The sequence below is a fragment of the Zeus faber genome (assembly GCF_960531495.2).
Source record: "Zeus faber genome assembly, chromosome: 18".
Taxonomy (NCBI): Eukaryota; Metazoa; Chordata; class Actinopteri; order Zeiformes; family Zeidae; genus Zeus; species Zeus faber.
Genome location: NC_137210.1, coordinates 23,005,949 through 23,022,993, shown reverse-complemented (window position 1 = coordinate 23,022,993; position 17,045 = coordinate 23,005,949). Strand labels below are relative to the sequence as shown.

General features: G+C 46.0%; 1 protein-coding gene across 3 annotated transcripts in view; it reads left to right on the top strand.

Annotated features, from left to right (window-relative positions):
* Window positions 1-17,045, top strand: part of gulp1a (GULP PTB domain containing engulfment adaptor 1a) — a 100,100-nt gene that overhangs the window by 74,231 nt on the left and 8,824 nt on the right. For all 3 annotated transcript variants that reach the window (XM_080018736.1, XM_080018735.1, XM_080018737.1), the window contains 2 exons: window positions 6,071-6,132; window positions 14,105-14,176. In XM_080018736.1, the coding sequence (XP_079874862.1) occupies window positions 6,071-6,132; window positions 14,105-14,176 (134 nt within the window). The remainder of the gene's footprint in view (window positions 1-6,070; window positions 6,133-14,104; window positions 14,177-17,045) is intronic.

Here is a 17,045-nt window from a genome sequence, read left to right as displayed (position 1 = left end):
CCTCTCCCGTTATCTTCCAAGACGCTCCAAATTAGGCAACTTACATGAATCCTAAAAATCGACAATGAACAATAAAAGCAAGCAATAACAAGTAGGGTAATCCTAAAAGAAACTGTAAGCAACACAAATTCGGCCGTGAAGAGTGGACCTAATAACAATAACCAATAAAAAAATAAACCCAACAATAAAGTAGAAACAAACAGACAAAGACGCACTGAAACAGAAAATAAAATGTCAATATGCGATGAACCCCAAAAGAAGAAGAAAAGAAAACCCTGGAATAAAAACGGAGCCAGAAAAGGGTGTCATTCCACGTGAAGTGCAGTTTTTACCGTAGCGGTGGCAGGGCTGCAGATCCTGTGGCGACCGTTGATTGAACGCTGCAGTGGTCCAGCAGAGTGGCCGAGGAGAGAGATGGCGCGTGCCTGCAGGGTTCCCCCAAAAACAAACAAAAAAACCTTCAAACCCCGTCAACTGCATTTTGAAAACACTGCAGTGTATACAGTATATATGTGCTAAACATGTTTCTACTCCTGTTCACCTCTCAAGCCAGTTTCACGCTTCATGCTCCCCCCCCCCCCCAGTGGACGTCGGGTGAACTGCGCCGGGGTTTCGCGTCTAAAACACGTCGATAGGGACGATGTTGACGTCCAACGTTAAAGTTAATAACGTCACAATTTAATATACGTGACTTGTTTTCTTCGTTTTCAGCCCAGTTCCAATAAAGAACTTGACCCAAGTAACTTCTGGTCGTAGTGTTGGACCCAGTCTCGCACGCGGATGGGGGGGGGGGGCAATCACGGAGGAGGTGAGGATTATCGTAGGGGAGGCGGGGCTTGTTGCAGGCGAGGCGGGGCTTATTATACAGAGGGCGGGGCTTATCACAGAGGAGGGGGGGGGGGGCTAACTGCACCCCGTCTCCAAAACTCTCCAAAGGAATGAATGGACTTCCGGTTGTTTTTTTCTCATTCCTTCGGATTCGGTGTAAAGCCGGCGCTAAACTCCGTCGAGGTGGTTGAGAGTTTGAATCCCCTCGCAGGAAATACCTCGAAATCAAACCCTTTTACCTTTCTAACTAAGAGGAGCAGGAAGGTGGAGGCCGCTGTTGTTGCTGATAATTGCCACATGGAGAACATGGAGATAATGTGAATATTCGACATTAAGTGGAGAGTGCAGTTTATTATTTATTCATTTTTTTTCAGTTTTTATTTTAATTTTTCCTGGTTGAGATGCTGAGCAGCTCATTGAGCATTGTTTGTTGTTTCGCTCAGCCATCATTGATATATATATATATATACTGTGTATATATATACTCTATATATTACTATATATCTCTGTTTAATTGGAAAGTGATCTGATCTGGAACGAGGTGAAGTACGAGGAAATGACTTGGAAAGTTCTCAAAAAAGACTCATTTTTGAGTAACTTGTCTTTGTTTCAGTTGATGTTTTCCTTTTTTAACGTGTTTTATTTGTGTCCATCGGCCAGTTTCTGGGATCGGAATTATTTTTTTTTTTTTCCATAATAGTTCAACCAAATTTAACATTTGATTAAAATAAATAATATATATATTGATGAATAAAATATACACAATAACAATAATGTATTAATAAGTAATGTAAAATTAAAACGTTTATTTTTTGTTTTGTTGGAATTGATGTGTGTGATGGTTCTTATCCCCCCCCCCCCCCCCCCCCCACGCCGCGACGTGTTTTCTTCCTCGTTATTGACGGCCATTTTGTTTTTACGTGCTGGGAGGACGTGGCGACGGACGCATTAATCACAGCTGAGCTGACGCCTGGAAAAACTGTCAGTCTTGTCCTTCTGTGCTTGTCCCCTACTCCTCCCTTCCTCCACCCTCCTCTCTCCGCCGTCTCTCCACCCTCCTCCATCTCTAAACCCCTCATCCCTTCCTCCACTCTCCTCCACCCTTCCATCTCTCCACAGCTCAACCCCCCCCCCACCCTCTTCCAGCTCTCCACCCCTCCACCTGCCTCCACCCCTCACTCCACCCTTCTCCACCCCTTATCCCTTCCTCCACCCGCCTGCATCTCTCCACCCCCTCACTCCACCCTTCTTCACCCCCCCCCCCCTTCTCTCCACCCTCCTCCACACCTCGACTCACTCCCGCTGGCCAGGATTTACCGTCCTTGGGCGGCGGGTGGAGATATAGTGCCGCGCTCCTCCGTCAACCTTGCGCTCTCGCTCGGAAATTGATTTGGGTTTTGAGATGAATGTGCTGCAGGTTGTACAGTGGAGCAGCGCCCCCTGGGACACACTTAGTGCAAGTGGATCATTTGGAAAAAGGGAGGGTGGAGAAAGGTGGAGCGGCGGAGGAGAGCAAAGAGAGAAAGTGTTGAGCGTTTATTCCCAGTGACTCCAAAACACACGTCGTCAGCACTTCCCTCCTTCATTGTTATGGCATCCTTTCCACTCCCTCCTCCACCTTCCTCCCCTCACTAACCCTAACCTCACCCCTCCTCCTCCTCCACCTTCCTCCCCTCACTAACCCTAACCTCACCCCTCCTCCTCCTCCACCTTCCTCCCCTCACTAACCCTAACCTCACCCCTCCTCCTCCTCCTCCACCTTCCTCCCCTCACTAACCCTAACCTCACCCCTCCTCCTCCTCCACCTTCCTCCCCTCGCTAACCCTAAGCTCACCCCTCCTCCTCCTCCACCTTCCTCTCCTCGCTAACCCTAACCTCACCCCTCCTCCTCCTCGCTTACCCTAACCTCACCCCTCCTCCTCCTCCACCTTCCTCCTCCTCGCTTACCCTAACCTCAACCCTCCTCCTCCTCCACCTTCCTCCTCCTCACTAACCCTATCCTCACCCCTCCTCCTCCTCCACCTTCCTCTCCTCGCTAACCCTAACCTCACCCCTCCTCCTCCTCCACCTTCCTCCCCTCGCTAACCCTAAGCTCACCCCTCCTCCTCCTCCACCTTCCTCCTCCTCGCTTACCCTAACCTCACCCCTCCTCCTCCTCCACCTTCCTCCCCTCACTAACCCTAACCTCACCCCTCCTCCTCCTCGCTTACCCTAACCTCACCCCTCCTCCTCCTCCACCTTCCTCCTCCTCGCTTACCCTAACCTCAACCCTCCTCCTCCTCCACCTTCCTCCTCCTCGCTTACCCTAACCTCACCCCTCCTCCTCCTCCACCTTCCTCCTCCTCGCTAACCCTAACCGCAACCCTCCTCCACCTCCACCTTCCTCCCCTCGCTAACCCTAACCTCACCTCTCCTCCTCCTCCACCTCCTCCTCCTCACTAACCCTAACCTCACCTCTCCTCCTCCTCCACCTTCCTCCTCCTCGCTAACCCTAACCTCACCCCTCCTCCTCCTCGCTTACCCTAACCTCAACCCTCTTCCTCCACCTCCTCCTCCTCCTCACTAACCCTAACCTCACCCCTCCTCCTCCTGCTCCTCACTAACCTTAGCTCTTTCTCCTCACCCCTTCTTCTTCACCCCTTCCCCCTCATCCCTCCCTCCTCACCCCTTCCTCCTCACCCACATCCTCCTCACCCCTTCCTCCTCACCCACATCCTCCTCACCCCTTCCTCCTCACCCCACCCTCTTCACCCCTTCCCCCTCATCCCTCCCTCCTCACCCCTTCCTCCTCACCCCCATCCTCCTCACCCCTTCCCCCTCACCACCTCCTCCTAACCCTAACCTTCCTGCTAACCACCCTCCTCCTCCTCACCTCCATTCTCCTCCTCCTCACTAACCCAAACCCTTCCTCCTCACCACCACCCTCCTCCTCCTCACCCCTTACCTCTGCCCCCCACCCCCCTGCTTCTCGCTAACCCTAACCCTTCCTCCCCACCACCCACTTCATCCTCCTCCCACCACCTTCCTCCTCCTCACCTCCATTCACCTCCTCCTTCTCACTTACCTTAACCCTTCCTCCTCACCACCACCCTCCTCCTCCTCCTCCTCCTCACCTCTTCCTCCTGCCCTCCACCCTCCTCCTCTTCACTAACAAACAGCGTCCATGTCTCGCTCTTCATTGTTTTGTTTTGTTTTTTGGGGGGGGTTTCTCAGCGATCTCCCAAAAACAAAGCAGCACATTATCATCACCTTCCTCGTTGCAGTGTTTTGAGACTCTGGACAAGTGATGAATGAAGCCCAACGAGGGTGGGGTGGTGGTGGTGGTGGTGGTGGTGGTGGTGGTGGTGGTGGTGGTGGAGGCGGCGGCGGCGGTGAGGGGCAAATCTGCCAAAATGAGAATGGACTGAATTCATCAAGACGTTCATTGAGGAACGCGAAGGTAAACAAAACCATTAGCGAACCCGAGAGCATCCCCAATAAAACTAATGAGGTTTTCAGACGAGAGGCCCCCAAGGTCACGGCCACGCCTCTTTCTCCCCCCAAGGTGAAGTAGAGCAGCTAATTTGGAAGAAGTGTCGGCGCTAAATCAAATACAAATCAGACAAATAAATGAAGTGGAAACAAATGCATTTTTTTTTTTTTTTTTTTGTCGATTTGTGTCCGCACGTGCAGACGTACGCAACTGGTGGTGAGACGAGGGGCTGGTGCTCCGTGAATCTAATCAGCGGAGGAGAGCAGCCACAGACACTTTCCCTCGTGGCCACTGGGGGGGCGCATCGGCCCGAATCAGCGCTTTACTGCATTTCGGGATGAAAGGGGAATTGAGCTGATTATTTTTGTTTTTTGAAGGCGCTCACATGGCTCTTCGGGCGGCAAATTCTTATTTTTTTTGCTATTATTAGTACTTTTCTGACAAGGTAATGCGACGCTCTTTTTTTAGCGGTTGCGTTCTGTCGGACACTTCTCGCTGCATTTGAAAAAGACAATAGCTTTTTAATTTGGTCACTTCTCTCCTTGTCACCGCCTTGCTGTTGATTTGATTTAATAAGATAAAATGAGATAAGATTAGATAGTACTTTATTTATCCCCCTGTTTCCCCTCCGGGCCTCGCAGCCGCTCTGTGGGGAAGAGAGAAGTACAGAAAATTCACAATATATAAAAAAAAAAAACATAATAAAAACAAAGATATTAACAAAATAAAGAAAATAAGTAATTAAGTATTAAAGTATCAATAAACAGCTCAAGAATATATATAAACAATATATATATATATATCTACTCTATATACTGTATATACACTTATTTTCAATTAAATGCAAGAAGGAATAGTATTTACTGTAATGGTTGATGGTCACTCTGGACACAGAACATTGTTTTAAAACGCTTAACAGTATATGGACAGTAGGACTCGGCACCTTCTTACTCCAGTTGTTACGCCGTGTTCACGCCGCCAACTGAAATGGCCCTGAATTCTGATGTTTTTTAATTTTGATGGTTTTGGAACTTTTTGGATTTTGATTGTTGTCGCGATCCTGACGTGCACAGGTGGCGACAGTTAAAAAAAACAAAACGTATTTACTTTGGTTCCAATTTGAACAAAAATGTATGAAATGCCTTGATGTGATTAATACGTCGTGTACCACTAAACATACTTCAACAAACAATAGGTTTGAATAATAGTTTATATTTCCTTTGCGTCCGTGGCAGATTTTCTACCGTCTGGTAAAAACACCCGACTCCTGGGTCATGTGGAAAGACGGTGTAAACAGGCGAGCAAAAATAAAAAGGCGCGGGAGCAATCTGTGTCCCTGCTCCCCGTTCCTCCAAATAAAACAAATAAAAACAGTGTTTTGTTTTTTTTCTTTTGTTTCCTAATTGACGGAAACATAATGAACCGGCACATATTTATTTGCATGCTCCCCCTGAGAATGCGGACTGGCCCCGCCCCCGCCCCCACCCCCACCCCACTCCACCCAATTTGTTCTGGCTATGGAGCTGACCTTCACCTAATGTCTTCTCAAAGTCATGGTACTTCTCAGTATTCTGGCCTCCTCTGTTTCTGGTTCTGGGAAGAGAGGAATTAACTCAAAAAATCAACCCAGCATCTGTCTCTCTGTCTGTCTCTCTGTTTCTGTCTCTCTCTCTCTGTCTCTCTCTCTCTCTCTCTCTCGTCTTCTATTACAAGCACAGTGGAAACTTATTATTATTCTTCTTATTATTATTTCTGTTTGTATCGTTTCAGATAAATCATGGATGCACACGCCAGAAGCCCTAGCCAAGCATTACATAGCCTACAATGCCAAGGTATGTATCACCATATTATATCTGCATTATATCACCGGAATGACATAAATTAAGTGGTTTGGGTATAAACACCAGATTGGATTAGATTGCATCGAATTTGATTAATGCATTTCAATTAGATTGGAATATATCGATTAGACTGAATTAGATTGGACTGGGCCTGGAACATTTAGACTGCGGATTGCTCATTTCTTAGCCGAGGGCATTGCAAAGTGCATTGCATAAGACACATAAAAATACGCTCTAGAAAAGCAAAGAATAAAACCATAGAAACAAAAACAGCCAAAACAGATAAAAAAAACACCAGACAACGGACAGACTCAAACCTGCTGTGCGCCCACTTTGGTCTTTGGATTTTCAGCCCAACTGGAAACAACATAAAAAGCAGCTGCTGATTTAAAGGTTTTTGAAGATGGACTTTAAAGTAGTGAAAGTTTTCTGCCAAGTTGTTCCAACAATGTGTAGCATAGCAACTGGGCAATGCTTCACCATGACACAAGTTGTAAGAGTGCAATGAACAGCAGTGACCTTTGCTTGCGAGGAAAAAAAGTTTCAACCTTTACCCCCAATTTCTCAAAGTCTTTGAATTTACACTTGTTTATTCCGTCTCTGGGCGAGAGCTGCTCCAACAGATTCCCCTTCTGGGTGAGGGCTCCAGCCTTTCATTCCGTCTGAAAAGGCCAATAAATCCACAGGGAGGTTCATCCAGCGCTGCCAGTCTCACACTGGGAGAAGCCAAGATCCTTGTCTCACCTTTATCTGACGATGGAGACAATAGTCATGCAAGGTTTGACTTTTCATTGTGGATGCGCCGATCAGACACTCCGATACTGTCGGCATCGGCCAAAATCAATGGATCGGTTATTGGGGGGGGGGGGCAAACTATAATCTGATCCGCTAGCCTGAACTATCACGTCAAAGTTTACCTAAACTTTGAGCGACGTGCCGCAAGCTGCCGCAAGCTGTCACAAGCTGCACCACGGCCGGCGCACACCACAGAGAGAGAGATTTTTTTTTTGATTTTTAAAGCATCTTTATTTTAACAATTTCTCTAGTTCACAGTTACAGACAATACAACAAACACACTTGGTTCACTAACAGAGTCCTACATGTTAAAAACTGACTGGAAGCACAGGTCGTCCTCCACCAGGGAACAGATGGCGTCATTAAAACACCACAGCACCCCTCCTCACTAACCCTAACCTCACCCCTCCTCCTCCTCCTCACTAACCCTAACCTCACCCCTCCTCCTCCTGCTCCTCACTAACCTTAGCTCTTTCTCCTCACCCCCATCCTCCTCACCCCTTCCTCCTCACTCCACCCTCCTCAACCCTTCCTCCTCACCCACATCCTCCTCACCCCTTCCTCCTCACCCCACCCTCTTCACCCCTTCCCCCTCATCCCTCCCTCCTCACCCCTTCCTCCTCACCCCCATCCTCCTCACCCCTTCCCCCTCACCACCTCCTCCTAACCCTAACCTTCCTGCTAACCACCCTCCTCCTCCTCACCCCTATCCTCCTCACCTCCATTCTCCTCCTCCAGCGCTGCCAGTCTCACACTGGGAGAAGCCAAGATCCTTGTCTCACCTTTATCTGACGATGGAGACAATAGTCATGCAAGGTTTGACCTTTCATTGTGGATGCGCCGATCAGACACTCCGATACTGTCGGCATCGGCCAAAATCAATGGATCGGTTATTGGGGGGGGGGGGGGGGGGGACTATAATCTGATCCGCTAGCCTGAACTATCACGTCAAAGTTTACCTAAACTTTGAGCGACGTGCCGCAAGCTGCCGCAAGCTGTCACAAGCTGCACCACGGCCGGCGCACACCACAGAGAGAGAGATTTTTTTTTTGATTTTTAAAGCATCTTTATTTTAACAATTTCTCTAGTTCACAGTTACAGACAATACAACAAACACACTTGGTTCACTAACAGAGTCCTACACGTTAAAAACAGACTGGAAGCACAGGTCGTCCTCCACCAGGGAACAGATGGCGTCATTAAAACACCACAGCTTGATGAAGACGTCCAGACTCTTCATCAGTCTGTGAAAGTTAAAATCAATCAAGACTCTGGCCCTGACCAACGCTACAAACACTCTTCCTAAAACACTCTCCTTTCCCCTCAGTTTGTTCCTCCTCGTGAGGTAGATGGCGTTGGCCCTGTAGTATCTAGCCCCAAAAATAAAACCGTTTCTGGACCACGAGAGGAAGAGAGAGAGAGAGATTTTTTTGATTTTTAAAGCATCTTTATTTTATCTCTATCTCTAGTTCACAGTTACAGACAATACAACAAACACAGAGAGAGAGAGACAGACAGACACAAAATTTCTAATTTATTTCAGAATTTGATATCAGACAGAACCATTTGAGGGTATATTTACCTTGAGAGAGAGAGAGAGAGAGAGAGAGAGACAAACAGAGAGAGAGAGAGAGAGAGAGACAAACAGAGAGAGAGAGAGAGAATAGATAAAAAGGAAATAGAGTATAGAAAACTAAAGAAATATATAAAAAAATATATAAAAGCTATAAAAATAAGTGATGTTTGCATGCAGAAGAATACATACTTTGGGGTATTATAAGTTACACTATCTCCTTATATTAATGATTATGCCTTTAATAAACAACTATTAAATATATATTGTTGATATTTCTGACAGAGATACAGCATTTAAACTCTAAAACTCTACATTGCACTTTTTTTACTGATCGAAAAAAACGATGTCTTTGTGGCAGGCAAATGCCTTGTCTGTTAAGAGCAGCACCATTATGTGTTTAGAACAGCAGCATGATGTTTAGAACAGCAGCATGATGTGTTTAGAACAGCAGCATTATGTATTTAGAACAGCAGCATGATGTGTTTAGAACAGCAGCATGATGTGTTTAGAACAGCAGCATGATGTGTTAAGAGCAGCACCATTATGTGTTTAGAACAGCAGCATGATGTGTTTAGAACAGCAGCATGATGTGTTTAGAACAGCCGCATGATGTGTTTAGAACAGCAGCATGATGTGTTTAGAACAGCAGCATTATGTGTTTAGAACAGCAGCATGATGTGTTTAGAACAGCAGCATTATGTGTTTAGAACAGCAGCATTATGTATTTAGAACAGCACCATTATGTGTTTAGAGCAGCACCATTATGTGTTTAGAACAGCAGCATTATGTGTTTAGAACAGCACCATTATGTGTTTAGAACAGCAGCATTATGTGTTTAGAACAGCAGCATTATGTGTTTAGAACAGCAGCATTATGTATTTAGAACAGCAGCATTATGTGTTTAGAACAGCACCATTATGTATTTAGAACAGCAGCATTATGTGTTTAGAACAGCAGCATTATGTGTTTAGAACAGCACCATTATGTGTTTAGAACAGCAGCATTATGTGTTTAGAACAGCAGCATTATGTGTTTAGAACAGCAGCATTATGTATTTAGAACAGCAGCATTATGTGTTTAGAACAGCACCATTATGTGTTTAGAACAGCACCATTATGTGTTTAGAACAGCAGCATTATGTGTTTAGAACAGCAGCATTATGTATTTAGAACAGCAGCATTATGTATTTAGAACAGCAGCATTATGTGTTTAGAACAGCAGCATTATGTGTTTAGAACAGCAGCATTATGTGTTTAGAACAGCAGCATTATGTGTTTAGAACAGCAGCATTATGTATTTAGAACAGCAGCATTATGTGTTTAGAACAGCAGCATTATGTGTTTAGAACAGCACCATTATGTGTTTAGAACAGCAGCATTATGTGTTTAGAACAGCAGCATTATGTGTTTAGAACAGCAGCATTATGTGTTTAGAACAGCAGCATTATGTGTTTAGAACAGCAGCATTATGTATTTAGAACAGCAGCATTATGTGTTTAGAACAGCAGCATTATGTGTTTAGAACAGCACCATTATGTGTTTAGAACAGCAGCATTATGTGTTTAGAACAGCAGCATTATGTATTTAGAACAGCAGCATTATGTGTTTAGAACAGCAGAATTATGTGTTTAGAACAGCAGCATTATGTGTTTAGAACAGCAGCATTATGTGTTTAGAACAGCAGCATTATGTGTTTAGAACAGCAGCATTATGTATTTAGAACAGCAGCATTATGTGTTTAGAACAGCAGCATTATGTATTTAGAACAGCAGCATTATGTGTTTAGAACAGCACCATTATCTGTTTAGAACAGCAGCATTATGTGTTTAGAACAGCAGCATTATGTGTTTAGAACAGCAGCATTATGTGTTTAGAACAGCACCATTATGTGTTTAGAACAGCAGCATTATGTGTTTAGAACAGCACCATTATGTGTTTAGAACAGCAGCATTATGTGTTTAGAACAGCAGCATTATGTATTTAGAACAGCAGCATCAAACAGCAGTAGTAAATACAGTAAATACAACTGTAAATATGGAAATAATTAGTTGTGGCTTTAATGTGGCCCTCCAGGCCTCTGGGTGCAGGGGCCTCGGGTGTGCTTCCTTCTGTTTGCCCCTTACATCATCTCTGCTCCGTCTCTTTTTGCCTCACATTGAAATGCACATGGTTTAAAAATAATTTTAAATCTAGGTCATTTTTATTTTTTATTTTTTTTGGTTCATTTTTTTTTTTTTTCTTTCAGCTTTCAACCAAGGTGTAGATGCGCACTATCAGAGTGTCTGCGACAAGCCGCCTCGCTGACATTACCGACAAAGCCGCTCTATGTAGCACTGTCATTCGTTGAAAAGAAATCTCAATAGAAAGAAATAAGTCTGTGTCCCTGCTGACTTAAGGAGATGGAGAGTGAGCTATTTGTCTCCTAACTCACGCCTCGCTGAGCGAACGTCACCCCGACGCACTTCACTTTGCTGAGGTTTTGACAGGTGAATAAGTTCCGTAGCGGCACGTTCACCGGTCGTCAGTGAAAATATGTCGGCTGAGGAGACAACAGAACTCTTTAAGACGGCTTCACATTCACAACAAAGGCGCCTTGAAAGCGGTCCGGGCACGCTTGGGGAGGGCCGCCTCTGTCGAACCGGGGTCTCTCTCTTCTCTGCTCTGCTTCACCAAAGACCTGCGCTCAGGAGAGGTGGAGGAGCTGTCAGGAGGCAGGCGGTGGCGCACAAAATGTTATTAGCAAACAGAGGTTTATGCCAAAAAAACGACTACAACCGTCACCCCCCCCCAAAGAAATCAAAGCGTGCCTTCCAGTCCCTCCAGCCCGAGATACAGATGAGATGAGTTTGGCGTCCTGCTGAATTCGGGTCGATTCCGGCAGCGTGACTCATCTGAATGAACCCCAGAGCCCGTTACACCAAAGAAGCCCCCCCCCCCGGAATCGCATAGTCATAAGTCAACCGGCCAGAAGGGAGATTAAACTTTAACTTGTTGTCTTTCGGAGCGATCTACCCCTTTAAAGCTCCAGGTGGAACCTCACTACAGGGAGTTGGGGACCGGAGTCGTCCCTCGTTCCAGTAAACACGCCAAGTGATGGATGAGCCTCGGGGGTTTGGCTTGGCTTGGCCTGGCTTGGCTTGGCTTGGCTCGCCTGGGCCTCCCCTCGGAGCCCAGAGAGCCGTCGGCCAGGAACGAGTGCGACTCCATTCGGTTCTGGGCTCCGGAGACCCGCTGTCAGGTCCACGGCCGCTGTCGAGACGGCGTCCTCAGGCGTCCGTGGGGTTTTGACGTTTGTCTTAGCGACTTGAGACGCCGCCACAGGCCTCCCTCTCATTCCTGCCTCGGGTGTCCATTGGAAAATCTTGAGTGGCTCTGGTGAAAAGCTTAAAGACAAGGGCAGAGGCGCATAGTTTGATTTATTATTGGTCAGCAGTGGGGCTGATGAGGAAGATAGAGGTCGTACGGTTTCCGGTCGGAACCCTGGCTCCTCCCGGGGGTATGTTGAAGTGTCCTTGAGCGTGACACTCGAGAGGACAGCGGGAGCCTTGCATGGCTGCCTCCAGCGTCAGTCCCTGAATTTCCCCGTGCGTATTAATCAAGTGTTACCCGAGCTTCTCTTATCTACTCTGAAATACAGAGATAGATTGTACAGATATATTGAAGATATAGTATTTCGTATCAGATACAATAATACACAGAATATGATCCAAAATCCCTTGCGCTGATAATTTGGGGACCCAGTTTAGCCCCAAAAAAATGTGCACACCTGTTCCTTTGCTTTGGCTGGGAACCTCACACAGGTGCCATCATTAATCTCCATAAACCCAGCGCTTAATGGCTTCGTTGGCCACCAAACTGATTTCGCTGAGCTTATCAAGTGGGCTCAACTTTTCCGTAATGATTTGTTGAATTAGGCCCGTTACTGCCCCCAAAAGTGAGTTCTGGCTTCCCAGAACCCCCCCCCCCCCATACCCACATCAATCACCGTCAGTCTACTGCTATTACGATCCCGAAACACTGCCAATGGCACTGCACAGACATGCCCAGTGGCTGGCCTCAATCCCCAATTACCACCACCAGCACCAGGCAGGTCTTCCCAGCGTCGAACCCCAATGGCACTTGATCGGTTTGACCCGAGGCTCGACAAAACGCCTTCCTGAACAAACTGACCAAGAGCGTTTGTAGAAAATTGATGAGCCGCCGACAGCAATGGTGGGATTGTTTGGGAAAGGGAGAAGGACGACAGACAACAACAGCCGACTGTTGGACGCCCGCTGGGTCAAACGGTGGAGAATTGCAGACGCGCACAATAATTCACATAAATGGAGGAAAGGCTACACCCACTTTCTGTCGCTCCCGACAAGCCAGCGTGACTCCTCATAACTGCACCTGTCATACCATCACCGTCAAAGTCAGCAAAGTTAAAAATATATATCATCTACAAGGTTTTATTTTTTTTGGGGGGGGTTTTAATCTGTGCTGTCAGCATGCTGGGCATAAATCACAGAGTATTTGTGCTATTGCATCTAGGACAGAGTTAGTCTGCAAGTGGAGTTCAGCTTCTCAACCTGCAATGCAACTCTTTATTCATTCTTTAATCATCACAAACTGCTGCATAACTCTGTCCTGTGGATGAGCTGTGGGATGACAAGAGCACAGCTTTTTGTTATACAGAACCTCCACCAACCCCCCTCTCTTGAGAACCATCTTACCATGTTTTGGTCCATAAACAACTAATCATCATTACTGCTCCAAGAGGGGGAGAATCCCCCCCCCCCCCCCAAGACAAATAACCACAGAGCCAAACAACAGCATGTACGTGGAAAAACATAAACATAGAAACATCAGACGACAACATGTGTCGACAAAACAGAGCTAATTAAGTCCAGGAAAATTGGAACAGGGTTTTGGCACGTGGCCTCTTCCTGTGACAGCTATGGCAGTAATATAATCAACAAGGTCCGATTCTGACTTCCCAAAAACATAGCCCTCCAGCTGGGAAGGCAGCTGAGGCGGAGGCTGATGGCTCCATCTGTTGGAGAGAAGCCGAAGTGTGTGTGTGTGTGTGTGTGTGTGTGTGTGTGTGTGTGTGTGTGTGTGCGTGTGCGTGTACGTGTGCGTGTGTGTGTGTCCCCATCGATGCGGCACTTTCATGTCCGTGGGATGATACCCATGAATACAAAAGTAGTGGTGAATAATAATAACAAAAATAATAAAAACATCTGTTTGTTGTGATAATATTGGGGTTGTGCAGTATTCAAATTGACGTCTGATTGAAGTCAGATCAGTAGAAATCGGCGCTCCCGTGCTCTTTTTTCGAAAGGATAAAACAACCGCAGAGAGCCGTTTCGCTGTGTTTTGATCATGTAGTCAAATTGAAAAAATTGTGCCAGGTGCGTCACCGGGCTCAGAGGGTCCCGAGGTCTTCGTCGAGCGGAACGCGGCAGCGATGTCTGCCTCTGCGCTGCCGTGCTCACGTCGTATAAAGTATAGAGGGAGGTCATTTCCCCCTTGACGACTAATATCCACCGGAAGACGTTTGTTTGACGTTGTCGCGGCGATGTTCCTTAACGACGGTGTTTCTCCATTGCAGTTCCTCGGAAACACGGAGGTTGAGGCTCCCAAAGGCACGGAGGTTGTGAAGGATGCCGTCAGGAAGCTGAAGGTACGGTGCACCCCTCCCCCTCCCCCTCCCCCTCCCCCGCATAACGGACCTTCACAGCGTGCCCCCCCCCCCCTCCCTAGGGGGGAGGGCACGTGGGGTTCGGAGGGGAAAGGTCACGCCCCAAAAGAGGCGCAGAGTCGGCCGGCGGAGCCCGAGGAAGCGCAGTCAAATGGCGAATAATAAATAAAGACCCCCGGAGAGAAGCGGGAGACAGGGCCGTTCCTTCCCCCTCCGTTTTATACCTCCGTTTGAACTTATTGGGCCAATTAAATGAAATAATGAATAATTTACCAGCGTGCTCCGCCGAAACCAATGTGAATATACATAAGTATGGGATGCCGTTTTTTTTGTGCACTCTGTTGTTTTGTCGTTTTTTTGGGCTAAAATAACAGCCCTGAAAGTTTTAAATAAAATGGAAAGAATTATTCAGAGGAAACCATCGGTTTCCTTTACATACGACCCCTCTGATTTAGGCAATTTGTTTGTTATGTAATGTTTTGGAGTTGAGTTCCCTTTTGAGTGTAAATTCAAAAGAGCCGCCTGTTTTTTACACCCGTAGCCACCAAGGTGTCATTGCTTTGCTCGGTGGCCACCAGTGGAAGTTGGGTTCAGGTAGAGAACATCCCCAAGGTTCCCCAATGTTCTCCAAGGTTCCATAAGGCTCCCCAAGGTTCTCTGAGGCATGATCTCCAATGTGACCTAGGGTTCTCCAAGGTTCTCCAAGGTTCCCCAAGATCCTCCAAGGTTCTCCAAGGTTCTCTGAAGTTCTTTAAGGTGGGATCTCCAAGGTGGTCCAAGGTTCTGCAAGGCTCTCCAAGATCCCCAATGTTCTCCAAGGCTCTCTAAGGTTCCCCAATGTTCTCCAAGGTTATATAAGGTTCTCCAATGTTCCTCAAGATTCTCCAAGGTTCTTTAATTTCTTCCAAGGTTCTCTCAGGTGTGATCTCCAAGGTGGTCCAGGGTTCTTTATGGTTCCCCAAGGGTCTCCTGGGTTATCTAAGGTTCTCCTCGGTTCTCCGAGGACTTACAATTCTCATTATGCGAGAACGGTGACGCACCAAATCTTTCTCTGCAGAACATTTCCGATAGCGGAATTGAAATGTGAGTAAGTTGATTTGATAAGTTGATTTTCATTTATGGTCGATAGATTGTAGCACACTGTGTGTATTTGTTCCTCTCGCTCCGCCGGGTTCCTCTCGGCGAGTCGATTAACCAAAGATGTTTCTCTGCCTGAGAGGTTGCACGTCCCCAACCCTGCACGGCGGCGGCGGCGCCGCTCTCAGATTGTAATTCAAGACGCGAGTACGGCTCCGCCGTCGACATGCACACTGAAAAGCTCCTGCTCAAGCGCTAGCGCTTCGTATCGAGCGTTAAAAAGGTGGAGGACACCAGAAAGGAATTCTTAGATTCACTCCAAAATGATCTGTATTTATTTTGCATCGCTTGCCGTCCGGGCTCTACGGCTCATCACCTCTGGCGAACACTTTTCGGACGGAATCGTGTGAAGAGAAACCCGCCAATCCTCACCGTGACAAATTTCCTTGTATATGTAAATGTATCTGGTGGAATGACCTCATTCTGTTTCTGATTCTGATTCTGATCTGTGCAATGAACACAGGCACTTAGTGAGCTAGAAATAAAGGAGTGATGAGCTTGAATCCCCCCCCGTTGGATAGAAGAGTAGAGCCCAACAGATGAATAGGGTACTCCCAAATTTGGGCGTGGAAGCACGTGGCGCCGTCAAGTTGTCTGACAGAACTAGCGTTTGCATCATTTGTTTGGAAAATATCACCTCTGGTCAAAGTCTTAAGTGATTAATGATATTAGTTTTGTGTTACTCTTCAGGTTTGTATATGTTGTTTATCATTGGGTTTTTTGCATACTGCCATTGTCAGGTTTATTGTGTTTTTTCAAATTTTTCCATCTTTTAGTTAGTTTTTATCTTTTAAGGGTCATCGCATAGTACATATTTCATTTTACAATTTTTGTTCGATTGCTTTGATATTAATTATCAAATGAATAAAAATATATTTTTATGGGTGCAATTTGCAAGTTGTTTCTCCAGATTTTAATTGTTTAGAGTTATAATTACTAAGGATTGGACTTGGATGAATGCAGCCTTGGACGACTTTAATAAGATGAATAGTTTGATATGTTTGAGTCTCTAATGGAATTCTGTATCAATAGCTGTGAATTGATTATTATTTGGGATTTTTACAGTGCATCCCTGCTGCTGTGAATCCTTTCATGTTTATCAGAATTTGTCCTCTTTAGTATTTTTTATTTTTTTAAAGACTGAAAGCAGATGGAAGTAATTTTCTTAAAATTATGGATTCTATTTCAGTTGCGTGTGGTGGACACTTGTTTTGATGATCAGTTTGTTTTTCCTTGGAATAACTCGCGGCTCCCGCAAGGACGTTCCCTCGCAGGGCGTCAAGTCCGTTGATGCAAAGTCTCTGCCATGAGAACTCCATTTGTGATATTAGATGTTTTGTTTATTGTTTATGGTTCAAAATGTCAACCCCGCTATTATGCGAGTTTATCTGACTTTTGGTACGAAGGACTGTGATCGCATTACAGAAAACCTACATACAATACAAATTAGATTTCTCTTTTTCCTCTTGCTCATTGTGAATACAAATCCCGAAGTAAGTACAATTTCAAGTTTTTTATTTGAACTAGCAAAGTAAATGAGTCACGTACATATAAAAATGACTTTTTTTCTGACTCAAAACCCAAACGCAGTTCATCGGTCTTGTTACAATGGCAGCTGTATTGTTATTTATACAGCCATGCTGGATCGTGTGTGTGTGTGTGTGTGTGTGTGTGTGTGTGTGTGTGTGTGTGTGTGTGTGTGTGTGTGTGTGTG